This window comes from Papilio machaon, chromosome 20, assembly GCF_912999745.1.
Source record: "Papilio machaon chromosome 20, ilPapMach1.1, whole genome shotgun sequence".
Taxonomy (NCBI): domain Eukaryota; kingdom Metazoa; phylum Arthropoda; class Insecta; order Lepidoptera; family Papilionidae; genus Papilio; species Papilio machaon.
Genome location: NC_060005.1, coordinates 5682918 through 5704438, shown reverse-complemented (window position 1 = coordinate 5704438; position 21521 = coordinate 5682918). Strand labels below are relative to the sequence as shown.

Below are 21521 nucleotides of genomic sequence, written 5' to 3'. Positions count from 1 at the left end.
CACATGGTAAATTTCAAGTTGTTCAGTCGCTTTCTTAAAATAAGGATTTTATTATGTGGATAACTTATTCCTTAATTTCGTACGTAGAAATTTTATTATATAAAATATTTTCTTATACATAAATATACTAAGTAAAATAAGATATTTGCAGTGACTTCATACATTTTTTCAGTAACTATATAACAGTTAATATAAATTAGTATAATTCTAAACGCAAGCAGTTAATAATATTAATCTTAGTGAAATGCAGATCATTTAAATAGTTTCATTATCTTCCCCTATCCAAAAAAAAATAGTAATCAATGTTTCTGTGTATAAGTTCCCTGTTCTTAAACAACTGGACAGATTTTGATAAAACTTTTGCAGTTTGTGCTGAGTATACCAGAGCAGGTACGTAAACAACGCGTACCGTGCACATTTAGTATTTCTACAATGTTATATTCAAATAATTCTATAATAATGAAACAAATACTAGTAATTTTTTAAACAGATAAACAACTAAAAGCATTGTCATGTAATTTGTTATTGATTTCCAGTTTTTGCCTGTTGAATATTTCGGTCAACGGTCACAATGACGCCGGGAGCGGGAGACAAAGGCGTTATTTGCTTTTCACTCCAAATACCCAATGGGGCGTAAGTACTCAATATTATACACTAGCTGTTACCCGCGACTCCGTCCGCGCGAAATAAAAAAAATAGAAAACGGGGTAAAAATTATCCTATGTCCGTTTCCTGGTTGTAAGCTACCTGCCCACCAATTTTCAGTCAAATCGATTCAGCCGTTCTTGAGTTATAAATAGTGTAACTAACACGACTTTCTTTTATATATAATACTAGCTTTTACCCGCGACTCCGTCCGCGCGGAATAAAAAAAGAGAAAACGGGGTAAAAATTATCCTATGTCCTATTCCTGGTTCTAAGCTACCTGCCCACCAATTTTCAGTCAAATCGATTCAGCCGTTCTTGAGTTATAAATGGCGTAACTAACACGACTTTCTTTTATATATATAGATATAGATTTTGTATTTAACATTTAAAAAGTAAAGCTACAAATTACGAGTTACAAAAAAATGTATAACATACACAATGAAAACTTGTTGTTCCTTAACAATGTTATTAGATAAACCATTAATTAGTAACTAGAGATAGCTACAATGAGCTCTTATGTTTTATAGAAGAGTTCTATGTTAATAGCAAGGATAATCATAATGCCTAACAATAAGTATCTTTCAAGTAGTCATCAGCCTTTTTTTTAATTATTATTGTGAAGTTGAATCAGATTTATAAATTTAATATCTGCAGCATATACGTGCTTTTTTATTTAACTATTTCACCAAGAAGCCACACAGAGTAATTATGTTAAGTTTTAAGAAAAAAAAATCTTTTCCCTCTGTTCCTTTATCTGTCCTTTTCCCTCAATTTTTCCTGTATTCAAGGACGTTTTAAATGCTAAACAAGCGTTCGTCAATACAATTAATTAAACCATTTTTTTAACTAACAAACGCAAGATATTCCTTAGTAGGTTTGGTGACAGACAGGCGGCCGGCCGTAAAAATAGAAGCCATATCTTTAAGGTTTATAAAACCTTGCGCGTCGACCTCACGTGAGTGGGATGAACCCTATTTAACATGAAAATATCCTTTTTTGCTTAAATTTCTAATTGAAATTTTTTAGGTGTTCGCTACCGTGTCTGTCCCTTTACAAGCTGGATCTCTCGTCAGCGTCGCTTGGTTTTTCGAAGCAAACTATTACAACGTGGCAAATGCGACGTATTTCGAGCCATTACTTGGTGATATTGAAGTATGAGATTTTTATATTACATTACGATAAATCAATCCCTCTTCGAAATGCGTAGCAAATAATTCAAAATTAAAAAGCATTTGCGACAAAAATGTATGTTAATTTTGTAATTTTTATTATTTCAGTTTCAAAGTAAAAGAAACCAACGAAGTTCAAAAGCACCAGCAAACATTTTGACTCGCTCTCGAGTGTACACTTCTATTGAGTCTATGCTTCAACAGTAAGTTTAGTTTTAAATTGTTAAGGTACAAAATCAAATGACATTCCACTAGTCAAAATCTATACCATCGTTTAGGATAAAACAAGTCACAATAGAATGGACAAAAAATTCATATCCGCAAAAACAAAAAAAAATACATAAAAATAAGAAAGGTGTAATTTTTTAAATGCACCTCTAAAGAACAAGCATTGACCACTGTAACATATAAATTTCGTGCAACACAGCAGTAACGTCTTCCAACAAAATAAACGACAACTTCCTGTACCAAAACTTTATAGTCCCAGCTCAATATACGTCTATAAAGGTAGACTCTAAGTCATAATTTCGCGAGAGTCACATTAGATACTAATAAAGTTGACCGCAACATGTCTGACCCACGTAATCCAGTAATTCCACTGCCGAACACGGCTCACTGAGCGGTTCAGATAAATTACGACCTAGCGAAGCCACATACATTCATAATGATTGAATGATAAGGCTGCCTACACACTATGTTACAAAGCCTTATTTTTTATATTTTTTTGCTTTTGCATTTTACATTTTGATATGCAAGGTTCTTGATCCGAATGAAACCAACCAAATTAAATGATTATGTCACGCAGTTTTACCATCTGTACTATTTTAAATAATGCTTAACCTTCCCTTACAGTTTATCATTTTTAAAAATATTTTTTTCAAATGGAAATTGTAGTTCTTGATATTATTACGATCAAACAGACACTTCAATTTTAAAATAATAATAGGCTTGTGAAATTTTTGTAGTTGACTAAAGGTCATGATGAAAAATGAAGCCCAACAGGTGCGGTAGACAAATTATATCAGAGCACATCACGTTTTGGATGAGTCAAATGTATTATGTATTCAAGAGGTCAAGGCGACTGTATGTCGGAAGTAGATATATTGCCTTATTTCCGCACAGAACCTTCAAACTTTTATTTTTATTTATAACAGACATATAAAATGTTCCTTTTTATTTATCACCACCAAAATAATTTTGATGTTTTTAAGGTAAAACTTGACATAAAAGCTAAATATGGTGTATCTTATTAGGTGAAGAATAAAAAGCGCTGTGTATGTTTAGGACTTCGAGATTCATAAAGCTTTTGATCCATCACCGAAGATACATCCTGTATAAAAGATAAATTGACTATCGATGCACAGTCCAAACTACTGAAGCTACGGATATGAGCACTGAGAAAGTATTTAAACAAGGACAACATTGCAAACGCTACATTCATTATAAAGTTTCAATTACATTTGTAGCCAAAAAGCTTACTATAACTCTTGAATATGACGCAAAAAATTTATTGTTCCAAAAGAACAACATTCTTAGAACAAAAGAATGCACATTTCTAAAAACCATATCGAAGTGAAGTTTAACAAAATCCGTACAATCCTTAAGCAATATATTTTCCAATAGAACTGCCCAGCTTCCTACAACGTACAAGAATTCACCGCTACAAGCTCTAAAAGTACAGCGAACTGAGCTTTTTAAAAAAGAAAAAAAGTTTTAGCAAATTCCAGTTATCAGGTGTTCGTAGTTACAGTTTTATAGGATATTAATCTTTAAAGATGTATGTGGGGGTTGGTTTAATCGGGTGATTTTCGCTCGCAGGCACGGCCAGGCGGGGCGGGCTTGCTTGCTCAGAGCTATTTGCGAGGGTTCCACATCGCATTTCTGGCATAACGGGGTACTCGGAGACGTGCTTCAACTTATACTTACGTAAGTTTTCATTTAATGTTATTCAGACTGTGTATCGCTTTATTTGTTAGTCTTTAGACTATTTAAAAAAAAAACAATATTAAATGCCACTTTTAATCCTTATTTCTTATCTAATGCTTCATAATAACCCATGATTTTATCAGAAATGGCTCTAACAGTTCGTTTTTTATGAGTGTATTGAGATATTACATTTTCTATTACTTTTAAAGTATCAAAATAAAATCGTTAGAAAAACTAAAACGCCGGATAAATGTACATATGAAAATCGAAAATCACATTCGAACTCAGGACCTGCAGTTTGCAAGTCAATTGCTTAACCCCTGAGTCATCGACGCTTTAAGAGAAATATAAGGAAGCTAAAACAAACACTAATTTTTCAATTTACAGGCCGTCAGCATCGATCTCAGAAGACGATATAGAAGATTGCTATTATGAAGCGGAATATTATGGACTGGAAGACAAATGCAGTCAATACGCTCACGACTGCCCTTTCAGTCTTCTTGATTTTATTTCAATGTCAATAAAAAGCAATTAACAATTAATAATTATTTTATGAAATTTTAATTTAAGAAATGTTATCTAAAGTAATCGAAACATTTACAAAACTAAATTTATACTTTTTTTTTACAATTCGCTTAAATTTGAACTTTAACTGTAAGTGAACTGAATTGATGCAGATATTAAAGTATTCTAATTACCGATTCTAATATAAATGCAAGATTCAAAACAATTTAACCAAATCCCGTCTATTTCTGTATATTATTTAATAAACTAGCAAAAGGGAAACTTTAGGAAGGCTTGCGAAGACTTCTACCCTTTCATATTTTCTTAAGTATAGGTATATGTTATAAATATTAGATACTAGCTTTTACCCGCGACTCCGTCCGCGCGGAATAAAAAATAAATAGAAAACGGGGTAAAAATTATCCTATGTCCATTTCCTGGTTCTAAGCTACCTGCCCACCAATTTTCAGTCAAATCGATTCAGCCGTTCTTGAGTTATAAATAGTGTAACTAACACGACTTTCTTTTATATATATAGATTATAAATATCTTACTGGTTTTATAATATTCTAATAGATGGCGTTGGAAATACAAAAAATTCAAATGAAATAAAATCTTTTTTTTTGTCTAAAACAGGTTTATGATATAAAACACGTTTAGAAATAAATTTAAATTACTGAGCCAAATCCCAAATCAGGAAGAGTAATAGTATCTTAGTAAAGTGTACAACAAAAGTAAATATTGTGGGATAATTATAGTACTTTCGTTACTCCCTCTAAGTATTAACATTTCACTAGTATAAAACATCTACATGACAAAACCGTCACAAACAAAACCTCTAAATATGGTGAAAAATACAATTACACATTGTTTCACATGCGGGTGTTCAACAAAAACCTCGTTACTACACCGCGTCGTTGCGGCTGACGCTGCAAATATTTGCATCCTGCTAAATTGCTTACACCCTGCACTCCGAACACTGCAGTTTGCAGTAACGAATATCTAAGTTCATCGCCGCTCAAGACGGAGAAATGAATTTGCCGAGTTCCTCGCTCTTAAGCTCTTGTATAATATGAAATATAATTTAAATGTTTAGTAGAAATTTGCTTTTACGTATCTTTAAAAATGGTTTATAAAATTTTACTATAAGCAATTTTTTACAACAATGTTCGTGTTAAAAGCTTTCGAATTAAAATAAAACAAATAACACGATTCTATTCCAGAAGCAATGAATTCCGAAAACAGCAAACGGAAAATACAAGTTGAAATATTTTTCCCTCCTTTTATTATGTTAGAGGCGTGGCACTAAAACAATTTACGAAATCTCACTATGAGGAGTAACTTTGTGGCTGAATAGAATAGATTTGCGAGTTAGTGCATTCCATTTTGGCACAAATTACACATATAATTTTAATCAGATTTTCTTCCTTGTAAACATTAAAACATTGAATTATTCAAACTTTCGTGAGACATTATCACTAACTTATATAGAAACGGCTAAAACACTCACGTATATATATCCGGTGTCGTCACCGACTAGTTTCGAGCCCTGTGACGACACCGGATATATATACGTGAGTGTTTTAGCCGTTTCTATATAAGTTATTAAAACATTGTTTTTTTTACATCATAAGGTGGCAAACGAATAAGCGGTCACCTGACACTGCCCATAGTTTTAGTTAATTTTCAATAAATTTTTAACGTGACATATGGTACTGTATTCAAAACCCATAGTTCCACTCAATGTTTCCAAATTACCTCAATAATTTATTTAACACGTTCAGTGCCACGGACTCTCCTCCATGTTACTTTAAACGTAAAAACCGTACCGGCATTAAACGTGTTAATTCTGTTTTCTGACATCGTAGTATCAGAATTTGTATATGGGAAATCAATAATGCTAGATACTATAAACATTTGTCGAATAGACACAACAAATAGTTGAAAATAGAAACAGTTTACGTCCACCGCAGCGTATAAATTGAATCCTTGATTGAGATACAGCGGAGACCACGATATGGAATGTTCGAATTCAATCAATCAATGCAATGCTGATCAAATATTTGTGCGACGTTTAACGTTTATAGTGTGCATTCCAGCCACCTGATCACATACTAGCGACATCAAATAACATTAATTCATTCTAAAATCGAACCTTTTTTTAGAACTAAAAGGTTTATCGGATATTAAGTAACTACGATCTACTCAAACAGGCTACTTAAATGGTATGCAAATCGCAGTTATGTTGCCTGTCTTTACCCTTGACAGAACAAGAGAAATCGAAAAATATGTGGAGAGGATGGATAGGGTAAAAGGAATAGATTATGGCCTGTACCATCTCTTAAAAGCAAATTGCAGATGTATTTAATAATTCCTTTTACAGTATCCGTGTACATTTTTATATGAGTTGGAGAGTTTTATTCTTCGTGTTTACTTATTTTGACTATGATAGAAAACGTGATTTTGCGTCGAAAACTACGTCATGCTGACACAAAAATCAACAAATTCTCATGGAACTTTCTTGTACATCTTCAAAAAAATGTCCATGCACCTAAACATTGTTTATTGTGCTAAACAAAATCCAATTTCACTTTGTCTAGTCTTATAAAGTTTTCTGTGAAATTCCACTGCTGTGACATTTGTTGTCTCTGTTTATTTCAAATAGAATGAGCGGGACGACGATATTATTTTATACAAATACTATACCAGTCGTATAATGTTTAGGAATACTGACATTTTGAGGGCAATTAGCGAGTGAAGTGGTTCATTTCACTAGCTGCGGTCAGCTTGTTGTCACATAGCGGGACTGAAACAAGTTACACGACATACGACAAACTATGGTGCATCGATAAATTAGGATGATAAAATTGAATGTGCAGGATAAAAGTATTAACATTCCTCATTAACTATCGTAGGCTGGAAAGAAACTAGAGGCTTGCTTAATTTTAAATTACTATTGCTCACAACAATTTGATGTATTACAGATATATTGCAAGTTTTTCTTTTTTATTTAAGGAGTATAAAAAAGTTAGTCACAATTTAGAAATGTAATAAAAATTTGTCAAATGTACATCAATTTTTTACTGTAAAAATTCGTCACACCCTTTGTATATTCATAACTACATCAGTTTTATAATTCATCCGTAAGAATATTATTGTGCGCTATAAAATCCATGAAGTAAAATCTCTAAAACCACTTTACTTAGACGTCGTGTTACTAAAACTGTGCACTATTTGTTAGCGTATGTATGATAATTTTAAACTGTAAACATTGTAAGTAGCGATGGCATTTCGTTTGGGGCATTCAAAAAACATAAGTGTATCAGAAGTCAACAGACAACAAACTGTGTGTTTTGTGTAAAACTAATAAAATGATTTACAAACGGACAACATTTGTTATGTGAGTCCTACATTATTATTTCTTCAATAAAAATCAAACACATTCTTTTGAATATATTTTTCCATTTGTCTAATTAAATTGCAATTTATCCTAACAATTGGACTTATTAAAAAAGTACCATTGTTTAAATTGTAAAATCAGGAACTTGGTAATTCAATGAAAATATTTTTAACATACACACACACCTTACATTTACCTTAACAAACTTTTAGTTTGATACTAACCGTCGCTCGCGATTCCGACCGCGCGGAAAAAAGAAACGTAATACGCCTATCTGTTCTTCCAGATTAGTTAGTTAGTAGTAGGGGCTCAGTTCTCCGCAACTCCACGACAAGCGCGTATTTTGCGTGAAGGCAGGCTGTGGGTTACTCCAGCCAGCCCAGCTCGCCAAAGAACCTACCTTTTCTTCCAGATTATGTTCTACATCTGTGCCAAATTTCATCAAGATCCGTTGAGACGTTCCGGAGATACATTCAAACATCCATCCATCTAAACATTCGCATTTATAACATTAGTAAGATTTTTTTAATTTCTATAATTTGCCATATTTTTTTAGAATGGTCGCTATGTTATCAACGTTTGGTAAAGGAGACATACACGAAATACAGAAGAGAGGTCTTATATTTCCACCTACCAGTTTATACGGGGTAAGTGCATTGATTTTTATTTCAAAAAAATTGTTTATAATATTAGAAACTTAATATCATTTGCAGAACTAAAAAGTAAACAGTATAGAAGATAGCAAAGCATTAAGCTGTTTATATTAGTGTTCTTTTCCACTATTTCGACTAGTGAAAATAGATCTATAGCGATAGACGCATACGCAAAACTATTCAAAAAACATTTTAATTTTCTATGGAGGTTGAGTTGCTGAATTTTTCCAAGAGTGAAAGAAAACGTGTTTTAGGAAATGTTTCAACATAATCATAGTACAATTACAATCTAGATTGATTGTACAATGTTTTATGTTCCAGACTTTTGTAGCGATTGCTGTACCTATAGACATACCGGACAAGAACGTGTTCGTATCTTACAACTTCGAGTCTAATTACAGTGTGGTCACAAATATCACTGAAATAGATGAAGTACTATTTCCTAATCTACCAGTAAGTACAGTCAAAGAAATAAATTCACTTCCCACTTAGGATCTAATATCGCACAGCAAAGTGACTCAATAAGAGCTATCATGCATCTGCATTTGTTCGGAGTAATCTCCGAAACAGCTGGACCGATTTCAATGGGCATTTGCGAGGAAGGTTGATTCCGCGCTGACGAAGTCCCTGGCGACCGATAGAAGGAAATAAACGTCCTCGGTTTTATTATAAAATAAAGAGTAGCAGTTTTGGGCGAATAAAAGGGTACATAGAGTGACAGGACAGACGTGTAAAAGTGACTGTTTTTAACGTAGACCTCTTCATATTTTCAGATCATCAGTTCTCGTCAAACCAGAAGTATCACAAGGGAATTAGCGTACACAGTTCTCGAGGCAAGATTTAAGCAGTAAGTATAAAAGTATTTGACATTCGCGTGCCTTTCTTCTACTTTTGGAACTATTATCAGACTAGCTGTCGCTTAGTAGCCTATCTGTTCTTCCAGACTATGAACTACATTCATAGCAAATTTCATCGAGATCTGTTGAGCTTTAGAGATACCTTCTAATAAATATCAATCCATACATCTAAACTTTCGCATTTATACTATTAGTAAGAAATAAGATTAAATAAATAGCGAGCAAACACAAAAACTCAGTTGTTAACTTTATAAGAAGCTTAAAATTAGCGATTATCTAAGCATTATTCTATTGTTAAACCAGTTTCGCTCGGTTTTGATAGAGAAAATAAAACAGAATCACATAACATACTATGTAAATATTATAAATTGAACATAAAATTGTTTCAGACACGGTATGAATGGCAAGGAGTGTTTGCTGCGGAACATATGCGAAGCGGCGGAGACCCCACTACATCACAACGGCCTGCTCGGACACATCATGCACATCATATTCACGTTAGTGTGGCACTACCTACCTTTATTTTTTATTGTTATATATTTGCAGTTAATAGTTAGTCAATTTACGTAAATACCCGATGTTTTTGAACTCATGATATTATGTTTTGCAATTTGTATCTGAAGTTTAACTTTGATCTACAGAAGTTGTTATGCGTAATCAGATAGTGGATTTAATATTATTAAAGAAACGTGAGCAGCGAGCTTACCATAACTAAAGGTTACTAGGTCGACCACGCTGTCAAAGAGGACATGGTCAACGACGCTGTCAAAGAGCTAGTTGGTTGATAAAATACATACAAGTAATTTGTAGAATAATTTGTAATTATTATATTTTCTATTTCCAGACCATCATCATCGCGTGAGGAAGGTATCGACGACGCGTACTACGAAGCAGAATTAGACGGACAAAATGGCAACTGCGACAAATATCTCGACGACTGCCCTTTCAGTTTATTTGATATTGTGACCCGATTGGTTGAAACTCGACATTAGATTGTACAATAAAAACAACAGTACCCAATTAGAGTTACATTATTTTAGTCACTTTAACTATAATCATACCATTCCAAGCTCTAACATACGGTAGTTGATGTAATTTATTACTCCAGTTTTGATATATTTATTATTACAAAAAAAGAGTAATAAATTGTACTGTACATAACTCAATAAAATTTAACGAAGTGACATTTCTCACTACGCGAACATTTGTGTGCACTCAAAGTGATTTCGGTACAAAGTGGCCCCTTCGTTTGAGTCATAACTTGGAGTCGCGCGGACGGAATATTCTCTTATGTTACCTCTGCGCGCTTTTTAACTTTACAAATAAAACTTTACAAATGTGAAAATATAAATGATATATTATTTATATTAAAAATTATGTTTTTTATTTGTGTAAAAATTATCAGACGGACGACGAATTGTAACTGTATTTAAAAACAAATTAAGTTTTTGTGTATACGCTAAGACAAGATTAGGTATCAAAATGATCAAGAGTGAAAGGGTGTTCATATCTTCATATATTAGATTTAATTTGAAATATCTACACTTAGGCAGTGTTTATGCGAGCTTCTCTAAGTGTGGCATTTAGTATAAGGATTAAATTGCTATCTATATTTAATTATCGAATATTCAAAGAGCAATGACTCGGTAGCATATTAACAGTCGAGCCTCACGATTCAAAGGAACGCTTTTAATTGAACCCTTTCTTGGAAGAATAAAAAGTTGTAAAAGACACTTTTTTCATTATTTCCACTTTTCAATGGCCTCTTGGAAAAGGGAACAAAGGATGAAAATAATGAAGCGATAGAGAAACAGAAATTTCTCGTTCGCACTTGATTTCGCCAAGCAAATAGCGATCCTTGCTTTAAAAAGTAAAACATTTCTTGCTTTTCCATATTTTTAATCACAAAACATTCTATTTTTAAGAAGTTAGGTTTTAACATTTTTTTAATTTGAATAATTTATCAAAATTAAACTTACAATTAATTAATTTAATTTATTTATATAAATTACTAACATGGCCGCAGGTGAAAGCTACTATTATTAGTAGCTTTCACCTGCGGCTTCGTCTGCGCATATTCAGAAAAAAACTTAACAAGTAGCCCATGTGTTCTTCTAGAGTTTTAGACTATTTTCTACATCTGTGCTAAATTTCATGGAGATCCATTTAGCTGTTTTGGAGATACGTAGTAAAAAATATCCATACATCCAAACTTTCGCATTTATATTAGTATTATGATATTTAATAAATATGAAAAACCCAACTAACAATATAATTTATACCAACGCAATCGTAAACTTTACATACGTACTGTAAATATATTTTACTATAAAACTACCTTTAAAATATATTTGAAGTATCATTGTGGTTATTGCACGGCTGGTGGCGCCACATTTGGAGGCATTACAAACTTGCAAACGCGACGCGATCCATTCCGATATTGAATCTCGACGAATAAAAGCACAAAGCTCGTAAAGTGCTAAGAAATGCTTTGGAAAATCGACTTCAAAATGTATGCATCTTTTTAAAAGGAAAAATTTTCAATAAATTGTTGATACGATTTTATAACATCTTAAAATATTATATTTATACATTTTATACGATTTTCAGAGCGTCAGTAGCGAAGGGGTTAAGCACACGATTTGTATTAAAGGTCCTGATTCGATTCTCGGCGAATACCGATGTGTTTTTCTCGTTTCGTATTTCATATGTACATTTATCCGTTATTTCAGTGGAGAAATATGTACATCGTAATGTATATATTTCTACCAACGACAACCTGCATAATTTACATTTGCGAAGAAAACCAAAGGTATGTTGAAGTTAACCAATCTATTCTGACCACTATGACTAAGTCTAACCAACGAGTATGTACAAAAAAAACCGTAACTAAATTTGACTTACTTTTATTATAAATAAAAATGTTTGGATGGATAGATGATTATTTATTAATAGGTATCTCCAGAACGGCTTCATCAGGTTGGTTTAAATTTGATACAGATGTGGAACATAGTTTGAAAGAACACATAGGCTACTTATGATCCCGGAAATATGTACGGACCCGTAAAATATAAAATATGTTTGATTCGCATATTTAATCTATAACTCTGCAGTTGTGTAACAAATCTCATAGAAATTTGTCTCAGATATAGAACATAGTCTCGAGTCACACACGAGATACGTTTCACAATAAGTCTTTGAAAACACCCCTCTTCCGTTTCTTCTACATCATAGAAAATAAAAAGCAAATAGTTCCTGAGAGCTATCTATGTATTTGAATACATACATACATAGATTTCGACCATTTGTACACCCTTTAAACAGAATTAAAATAAAATTGAGGACAATAAAGAAGCTCTTGTGAAACGTTCGGATATTGAATTTCAATCTCGTCTTATATCGCCGCCTGCAAAGTACTCAGTACAAGAAACCCTTTGAATCGAAAAAGAAATGAAAAAGTAAAATGTGCAATGTTAAATTTCTTCCAATACCACTTTTTAGCCGACTTCAAAAAGAAGGAGGTTATCAATTCGACTGTATTTTTTTTTTTTTTTTTTTTTTATGTGTGTTACCGCGAAACTCGGCCCCTGGTGGTCCGATTTTGATAAAAATTATTTTAATCGAAAGGAAGTGCTTGCAGGTGGGTCCCATTTTTTTTTTTTTTAAATAACTAGAAGACTAGTAGATTTTGAATATAGCTTCAAAATTTGTTGCGGAAATTAGGGACATTTTTGCTTTCAGCGCTTACGTAGGCTAAACTATAGGACCTACATAAAAATGATGTATGGCGAATTGTAGCTCTTTAAATGTGCTAAATAAAAGTCCGCGATAGCATATATCTATCTTTTATAGTTTTCTCACAATAACCATTTTTTTCTTTAGAAACATTAATTAAATTCATGCCCTATTTCCGACGCTATTATTCAAGTTCAGTATTAACCCTTATGTAAATAAATATGTTCATTATCAAGAGAATTTAATGTAGATTATATTTGCAATTGAAACTATATCATTCTGTCTAATAGTTTAGGAGATATCGTAAGAATAAAATTACGCGGAAACGAAAAATGCTACATCGCGTTACAATGAATAGCACAAATTTGCTTTCTGGGCTTACGTAGGTCAAACTATATGACCTACATTAAAATGATGTATCGAGTAATTATAGATCCTTAAATTTGCTAAATAAAAGTCTCAGGTGGCATATATCTATCATCTATGGATGTCTCACAAAAACCATGTTATTATGAACAAACTTCGATTAAATTGCACACGAAAAACAGCGTCGTAAGCTTACGGCGCTATTATATTATATTCGATATGAATCCTTATCCAAATAAATATGTTTGATGGCTAGAGTATTAAATGCAGATTACATTAGCCTTTAAACTATGTAATTCTGATCAATAGTTTGGAAGATATTAAATTATTAAAAACTACGCGCATTCGAAAAATGCTACTGCGGCGCGCGGCTGGACAAAATTAAAGGCACGCTACGATGTATTAGTTCGTTAATTTTCAATTTGTATACCGATTTTGATAATTATTTCATTGTTTAAAGGATAAGTGGTTATCTGGTGTATTCTAAATTAGTTTTTGAATTGAAGTACACACATATTAAATAGGAAAGTCCTTTTCTTTATTTGTCTTATTTATGTCCTTATACGTATTAAGGAAATTTGTAATTAAACTTCAAATTCACTAAAAAATGAGAAATAAAACAAACATTTTAAGAAAAAAAAATAGCCGACTTCAAAACAAAAAAAACTATCTCAAACAAAATGCGCTTAAAAGTAACTTAAAAAAACAATTTCAAACAAAATGCACTCAAAAGTAACGTAAAAAAACAATTTCAAACAAAATTCACTCAAAAGTAACATAAAAAAACAATTTCAAACAAAATGCATTCAAAAGTACCATAAAAAACAATCTCAAACAAAATACACTAAAAAGAAACAAAATAATGTCATGAAAACTTCTTTCTTTCTTTCTTCTCTCTTTCAAAAACCCTCTAAACTCTAAAGAAAGTTCTCTTCTTTCTTGTAACATGTCTATATTGTATAATTATTGTTATTTTGGAGTCGGTTTCGGCCTAAGTAGGGACATAAACGTAAGTATGTCTAATACATCTCAAATATAAAATGTCACCTATTTACTTCGGCCGACACCGACTGCGAAATAACAATAATTATACAATATAGACATGTTACAAGAAAGAAGAGAACTTTCTTTAGAGTTTAGAGGGTTTTTGAAAGAGAGAAGAAAGAAAGAAAGAAGTTTTCATGACATTATTTTGTTTCTTTTTAGTGTATTTTGTTTGAGATTGTTTTTATATATCGCTTTACAAGTTTAATATATGAAAAACGATTCTAATATTTTATTATTACTATTGAATTTTAACTTCAACTTGAAAAGATTATTGTCATTTGTTATTTAATTGTTTTAACCAAATGGCACTGTTGTCAACTATTTTTAATAATTATGCTTCCACCGACATCTTAAGAAGCTATCGCTAACCAGTTAGATTAAGGGCCTGACATAAAAGATCGTTATTTTAGAAACTGCGCCCATAGTGAGAAGTTTCCTGTCTCTGCAACCCTGATCACTGGTTGGATCAGTGGTATGCTATCCTTTATATAATATATTTTTTTATTTTTTTTATTAAATGTACTATATAGATAATAAGTAAATAACTGAATATGTATATGCTACTACGCTTGATACGTTACGTTTTGATAAAATGGTAAATTTATTTAGAAGCAACCTTTTGTCAATGTGTTTGTTTCAATTGTCCTCTACTATTATAAATCCAAATAAAACCAGATTTTATTTTTTAGAACCTAAAAATAACCTTTAAATTAAGAAAGTGTTTTAAATACATTTTAAATTCTTAAAAAATTATTGTGCGTATTTCCACAATGCAATCATGAAGAATAAATAACAAAGTATATTTTACCGGAAACTTATATAAGTTTTGTTGATACATATTCAAGAGTACAATACTCTTTTATATCGTAGACATCCATAATATCAATCACCGGCGGTCAAAGGGTTAAAACATTTAACTATGCAACATCTCTCTGTATATTGAAATAATACAGTATGCTTTCTAAATAATTAAGTAAGAAGCATTTCTTCGATTTATTAACTGGCTGCGTGTATTAAGTTGCAAATTCCTAGAATAAGTTACAGTCAACTGAGAGACTGTGCACGTGACTTGAATTATAATACGCGTCTCGGAAACTACCTTAAGGGATGGTACATTCAAATAATTACGAATTAGCTTAAATAGATTCCCCTTTTGTAATATTCCGCTGTGAAAGTCTTGAACTTTGATTAAATTTATGTCATTTTCAGTACAGTTTTAACGAGTTTAATTGGCCGTTTGTGATAAAATTAAGAAACGTCTGATATAATCTCAGTTATCGCGCTTTAAAATATTGTTAGGGCAAATGTTTAACAAATTATATTAACTAATTTTATTAAGCAAAATGATAACTGTAATTAAATAAAAGATTACTTTTGAATAATGGCTTTATTGTCTCGAACACTGGTTCGTTAATTCATACGACTGACGTTCATCCTTAGTGGCGGTCAGAATAATACTGACTGATGATAATTGAATCAGTTACTCATGCGCATCAAATAGTGTTGCCAACATGACCACATACGGTACATTTTTACAGGCATTTAGTAAGATTAGACACGAAGACTTTTTTTTTAATTTGCTCAATTCAAAATAAATAAATAAAATATTTTACGCCACAACATATCTCTACAAATGTGAAAACTTTTAAACAAGCTAAAACCTAGCACACGATGCAATTCCATGCGAGTTAAAAAAAAAAACCATTACACCCGAGCAAAAGTTACAACTCAAACGAAGCACTGTTTCGCATCAAAATTACTCAGTACAGTACAGTTATTATTCAGGATGGTTTAGTGGCCATTTATTTAATAATTTACGTCCAAGTACTTCAAGCAACGAAACAAAAAGTACATCAACATTGCGACTCGTTCTATGAAACACAACTGTTGTGCTCTGTGTTTCCACTACCAAACCACGTGTACAAAGACATAGTTGTCTATTATTTTCAAAAAGATAATAAGAGGAATGTGACGTTATGAATGATAGATCGATTGGGACATCAACATTACATTTTACTACTTTGATTAATTTTTACATAAGTTACAAATCATTTTTCATGCAATACCAGGCGGGCATATAAATACGAGGCGCGAGAAAAATCTACCGCAAATATAGCATATTATAGTATCCCAATGGACTTCAAGTGGAAATCTCTATTTATGTATAAAAGAGGCGATCGCCCCGGGACCTTTCGATTTGTTCTCGCCCTTTGTAAGCTTTGAAATAACATTTGTAGGGTAGTTGTAATACCGTATTGATACTTAACACAAACGTTCTCAGAAGTAAATTCGTAGGAATACTCAATAATACGATTTAGGTTTTTCAATACTCACCTATCCGTTTCTAACTAGAGTCTAATAAATTACTGGACTCATTAAATTATTCCAACTTTCGTGAGACATTATCATTAACTTATATAGAAACGGCTAAAACACTCACGTATATATATCCGGTGTCGTCACCGACTAGGAGCGACGAGCCGCGTCCGCGAAATAATACCAGTCCCACTCACCCTGATGAAGGGCCCCCGAAGGGCTCGAAACTAGTCGGTGACGACACCAGATATATATATACGTGAGTGTTTTAGCCGTTTCTATATAAGTTACTGGACTCATAGTTTTTACTAAGGAAGATAATTTAAATTCAGGATGAGAATATTTGACTTAGACTCAGTCACCCTTAAATTGGGAATCTAAAATCTCCGTATAAAACATATCGTCATCCCTGTCAGCTTTGAGATTACAGAGATAACGTTATGTTTTAAACTGAGATTTAAGTCTCAGAAACCCACGGTTACTCTGCAATTGACTGTCAATTAGGGTTCCAATGAGATTACTTATCAGACATATATACTTACATTGATGAGAATCCTGTACTTTTCTATATATTTCGTGTATTTGTAGTCATTTTAATTAAAAGAAAACAATACAAAATAAATAACAAACAAGAACTCGATGAATAAAATTAAAAGTCATTCCGCAGGCTTAAAGTGAATAAATAATTTTCCGCTTTAGTTTGAAAAGTATGGGGTCCTTGTTAGCGCTAAGCGAACTTTGAGTTTTACAAACTTTATACTTGTTCTGGTTAACAATGATATCTTTTGTCCTGAATAATTGTGAATAGTTCATGAAGCCTCACCTGAATTTCAGTTTCTTGAAGAGAAACAAATTATTAAACACTTGATAATAGCGTCCAAATTTCTAAAGCCTTTCAATTCTAGTTGAAAACTTGTATGTTACATATTAGAAAGTTAACAGACAATTAAATGAAAAGAGATGCAAAATAACTAGACTTATTTAATCTGCATATGTTTATTATTAAATTAATTATTTCTATAGTAAAGAATAAAATCGCTGAAAGCAAAAAAATATACTAGTAGTCTTACTAATATAATATTATAAATGCGAATGTTTAGATGGATGGATGTTTGTTTGAAGGTATCTCCGGAACGGCTCAACGGATCTTGTTGAAATTGACACATATGTAGAACATAGTCTGGAAGAACACATAGGGTACTTATTATTTTTTTTGATTCCGCGCGGACGGAGTCGCGTGTGACAGCTAGTATTTCATAATTATACCACTACCTAATTTTATAAGTAAATATTTTCGTAAAATTTCTGCAACTCAATTTTTCAACGACAGCGCAAATTTTACAATAAATATAACTCAATATGTTGGATAAAAGGAATTCCTGTGGGATAGAGAATTGAGTACCATCAATTAAATCTTGCTGATTCGGGCGGACCGACCCTGCGACGATCTGTGATAATTACATCTGGTCTTAACTCTGTTAGTTTAGGTGCTAATGTAACGGACGCTTGTTTTATCCGTAATGTACTTTGATTTCGCCACGCCTATAATGATCAATGGTTACAAAAATTTAAAAGTAAATGTACATGCAATATATTTTCCAGCAATAAACGGGACGAGAAAAATCAAAAATTTACTCACAATCGATAGATAGATGATAGATAACAATTTAAAAAATCCATCTCTTACATAATTATTTTTATCAATAATTGCGTGCATATTTATTGTAACTATTCCTGTATCTTACATGTTTCCTACACACAACTATAACTTCACTGGTATTTCCCATTGGTACGGTACCAATCCCAAAAAAATCGCATTGGGTCGATTGAGTCAATAATATCAAAAATATTCTCATTTGGCATATGAATTGTTAAGCAGAACTGCAAACGGGATACATTTCCTATTGTGTCGATTGAATCCAGAAGCCAAAAAAATACCATTGGGCCATTTTACCAGGAGGCCAAACAGCCCAACGGGAAACATCCTACTTCAAAAAATTTGAATAAAAAAACATACCATACATCTGATACACCTTTTTTTTAGATTATTATCGGTAGTAGAAACATATATTTACAAAATTTATACAAATATACTATATGTTATACCAACTTAGCATACTTAGTTGCCTGATAACAAAGCTATTTATAATCAAAGATTTACATCTTTGAAGTACATTACACAAATGAAATAATTCCCCGGAGAACAACACCAATTTAAATGTGCTGATCTCTTCGTTACAACTAACGAGTAAAAGTAATTGGTCCTTAATCCACTGAGCCTTCACCAAGTGATCGGTTAATACCGCCTTGTCTTTGGTCAACACGATACGCTTTGAATACAGAAACACTTTTAATGTTAAAAGAACCACAGACTTTATTTAATTTTCTTAAATTTTAGAATTTCTAGAATTTTTTCTCTTAGAATTTTAAAACAGTATTTAAAATGAGGATGCTTTATTTAAATGTGTCAAATTATTATGCGAAGTTTTCCCTTTTGGAATTTTTAAATTAAGTAGAGAAATTCAAAGTACCTAATTTCGTTTATTTTGTTACTTAAAGATGATAATCTTGATGTAATAATCGATAAATTTATTAATTTATTGATCATCTCTAGCATTTATTGTTTTTGCAAAGCACATTAGTTATTATTAGTAACCATATTTGTTTTAATCTTTTTAAATCCGATTCAAATTACATCGATTCAAATTACATCGAATAATGTCTATGATAACAATTCATATAATTTTATAAATTTCGTCGAATTTACTTTACACTTCTATATAAAGTGAACATAATAGAAACGTTAAAGTCAGCAAGTCGTGCGCACTGCCCATCGATCTTAGTTCCCGAGGGAACTTTTGGATACGGTCCAGATACTTCGAATTTGAACGGGTTATTACTTATTTGGGAATTTAGGCATCGAAAGGTTTGCTAGAATCCGATTTTACCATTTTAATGTACTTTTCTATTAGTTTTTGTAACGTCATCCACAAAATATGTCAAAATTTTCACGATATCTGCTGGAATGATGGAAGTGATAAGTAATTTAAAAACTAATCTTACGTTACTACATTAAGCTACATTCTATTATTCTTACAGTGTGTTTTTCACTAACGCTACTGAATTTATACAAAAAGAACACCTCACATTATCTTTGCATAGTTTCGGCATTAACGACAATATGTACAAGAGCATTGGAAATTCGTAGATTTTTTCCAAGTAAGGTTTGCTAAGTTTAAGGTTTGATAAGTTTGACGTGCCCGATTTTAGTATTCCATAATCGTGCCCTATAGTTCGCATGAGTCCATTTTTTCAGCCTATTTTATTTTAAAACTGTGTGTGACTTTTGAATTTCATTGATTAAAAAATATACAAGAAGCGTGTGACAGATTTTTTTTGTTATTTTTAGAGAAAATTCTAAACACATTTTAACTTTATTTTTTATCTGCTCCAGTTTCGTAGTCTGCGGGTAAATCGTCTAACTTTTGTTCATATTAACTTCTTATTACAAAGTACAAGAATCTTCCGTAAAAGCTACGTGTGCACTCAAAGTTAATTCAACACTGTCTAGTCGTACATTTTAAACAATGTTCTTTTTGCTTCCTGTTATCTCTACTTATCTCTACTGGAGTAGAATATGAATTATTCGTGTGCAGTAGCTTTGCCAATGGCGTCATGACCTCACGCGTTAACTGACGAATGGATGACACGCGAGGAGATGAGTGGAGTTAGTGGGAAGGGGAGTAATTGGCAAACTTTCTGCGCACGGCTGATACACTTTATAAAGTTCAAAACGCCAGAATTTCATTTGTTTAAAATAAAAAGCTTTTTTTCTGAAGAAATTAGGTTAGGTTAAAATTTATACAACATATTCATTATAAAGTTAATTTTATTATGTAAAGCTCTTTGTCTTTTAAAATTATTTTTGTCTGTGACAAAAAATTTAGTACACTTCATCATTTTACTTTAATCCCATTTTTCCTCGTACTTTTTTCAATTCAAAAAACTCAATTAATTCTTCTGCTTATTTTGAAATCCTAAGGCCATATATCAGTTAAGTACGAGTATATACTTTAAACAAACCATATATGTGTGTAGACATTCAGGATTCCCTCCGCGCATGCTTTCAAATACCTTAAATAGCTTAGAGCTTCACGACACAAAATTTGCATAGACTTAATGCGATCTTAACAATGATTTAGCGGCTTTAGTAAGAAACGTAAAATATCGTGACGTGCTCTGAAGCCTCTTGAATATTTAATAAGGAATTTTCGTTGGAAAACATATTTATGACTTGCTTATAGCATGTTACAATCATAAGTTAAAGAAATCCTAAGTGCATACCTTTACCGTTATTGATAATTAAACAAGTAATAGTGATAGATATCCAATACTGCAAAGAAGTCAGGCGTGAAGTCGAAGTACTCTCACGTTTCGTCTAATGAGTGTAAGATGGAGTCCAATTCTAACCCTCTTCACCTTCCCATACTTTTCTAACAACGACAGGATTAGAAAAGGGGGTTTGGCGGGGAAGGATATGTTATGAAATATCTTTTTTTTATATTCTCTTGTACTTAAATATAAACAACGCACCTTTTTTACAAAGATTACATAGGATTTTCCCGCCAAACAACTCACGTGATTTTTTGTTGTTTTATTGCACCTTTTTAACTTATCAATCTTCCAACTTATTAAAGACCTCTGTAGTCAAAATTGTTTTTTTTTTGTAAGGAAGACCTGATTAGTGGCACAGCATCGTCACTTTGTTAAAAAGAAAAACTTATCATCCACTGCAAGAAATGGTTTATGACTACTTACATATATAGAAAGCAAACGTAGTAGTTTAATTAAGTGATCACATAATAAATCAAAAATGTAGAGACGGTTTCTTTAATTTGTT

General features: G+C 32.1%; 2 protein-coding genes across 2 annotated transcripts; both read left to right on the top strand.

The window, feature by feature from the left end:
* LOC106711359 lies at window positions 1-4427 on the top strand. The gene is made up of 7 exons (XM_045683018.1): window positions 1-79; window positions 537-633; window positions 1675-1800; window positions 1926-2020; window positions 3636-3743; window positions 4131-4259; window positions 4421-4427. Exons 1-7 carry the CDS (start codon window positions 54-56, stop codon window positions 4425-4427), a joined length of 588 nt encoding a protein of 195 aa, XP_045538974.1. The 5' UTR covers window positions 1-53.
* Window positions 4428-8209: 3782 nt separating this feature from the next.
* LOC106711495 lies at window positions 8210-10159 on the top strand. Its single transcript, XM_014503815.2, has 5 exons — window positions 8210-8294; window positions 8622-8753; window positions 9074-9147; window positions 9547-9654; window positions 10002-10159. Exons 1-5 carry the CDS (start codon window positions 8214-8216, stop codon window positions 10147-10149), a joined length of 543 nt encoding a protein of 180 aa, XP_014359301.2. The 5' UTR covers window positions 8210-8213; the 3' UTR covers window positions 10150-10159.
* Window positions 10160-21521: the final 11362 nt, after the last annotated feature.

Excerpts from the sequence above, each read along its gene's own strand:
- LOC106711359 (XM_045683018.1), top strand. The coding sequence starts at position 54 with ATGTGGATAACTTATTCCTTAATTTC. Across the intron at positions 80-536 it reads ATAACTTATTCCTTAATTTC|TTTTTGCCTGTTGAATATTT; the intron begins GTACGTAGAAAT and ends ATTGATTTCCAG. Across the intron at positions 3,744-4,130 it reads GTGCTTCAACTTATACTTAC|GCCGTCAGCATCGATCTCAG; the intron begins GTAAGTTTTCAT and ends TTCAATTTACAG.
- LOC106711495 (XM_014503815.2), top strand. The coding sequence starts at position 8,214 with ATGTTATCAACGTTTGGTAAAGGAGACATACACGAAATACAGAAGAGA. Across the intron at positions 8,754-9,073 it reads TACTATTTCCTAATCTACCA|ATCATCAGTTCTCGTCAAAC; the intron begins GTAAGTACAGTC and ends TCATATTTTCAG. Across the intron at positions 9,655-10,001 it reads ATCATGCACATCATATTCAC|ACCATCATCATCGCGTGAGG; the intron begins GTTAGTGTGGCA and ends TTCTATTTCCAG.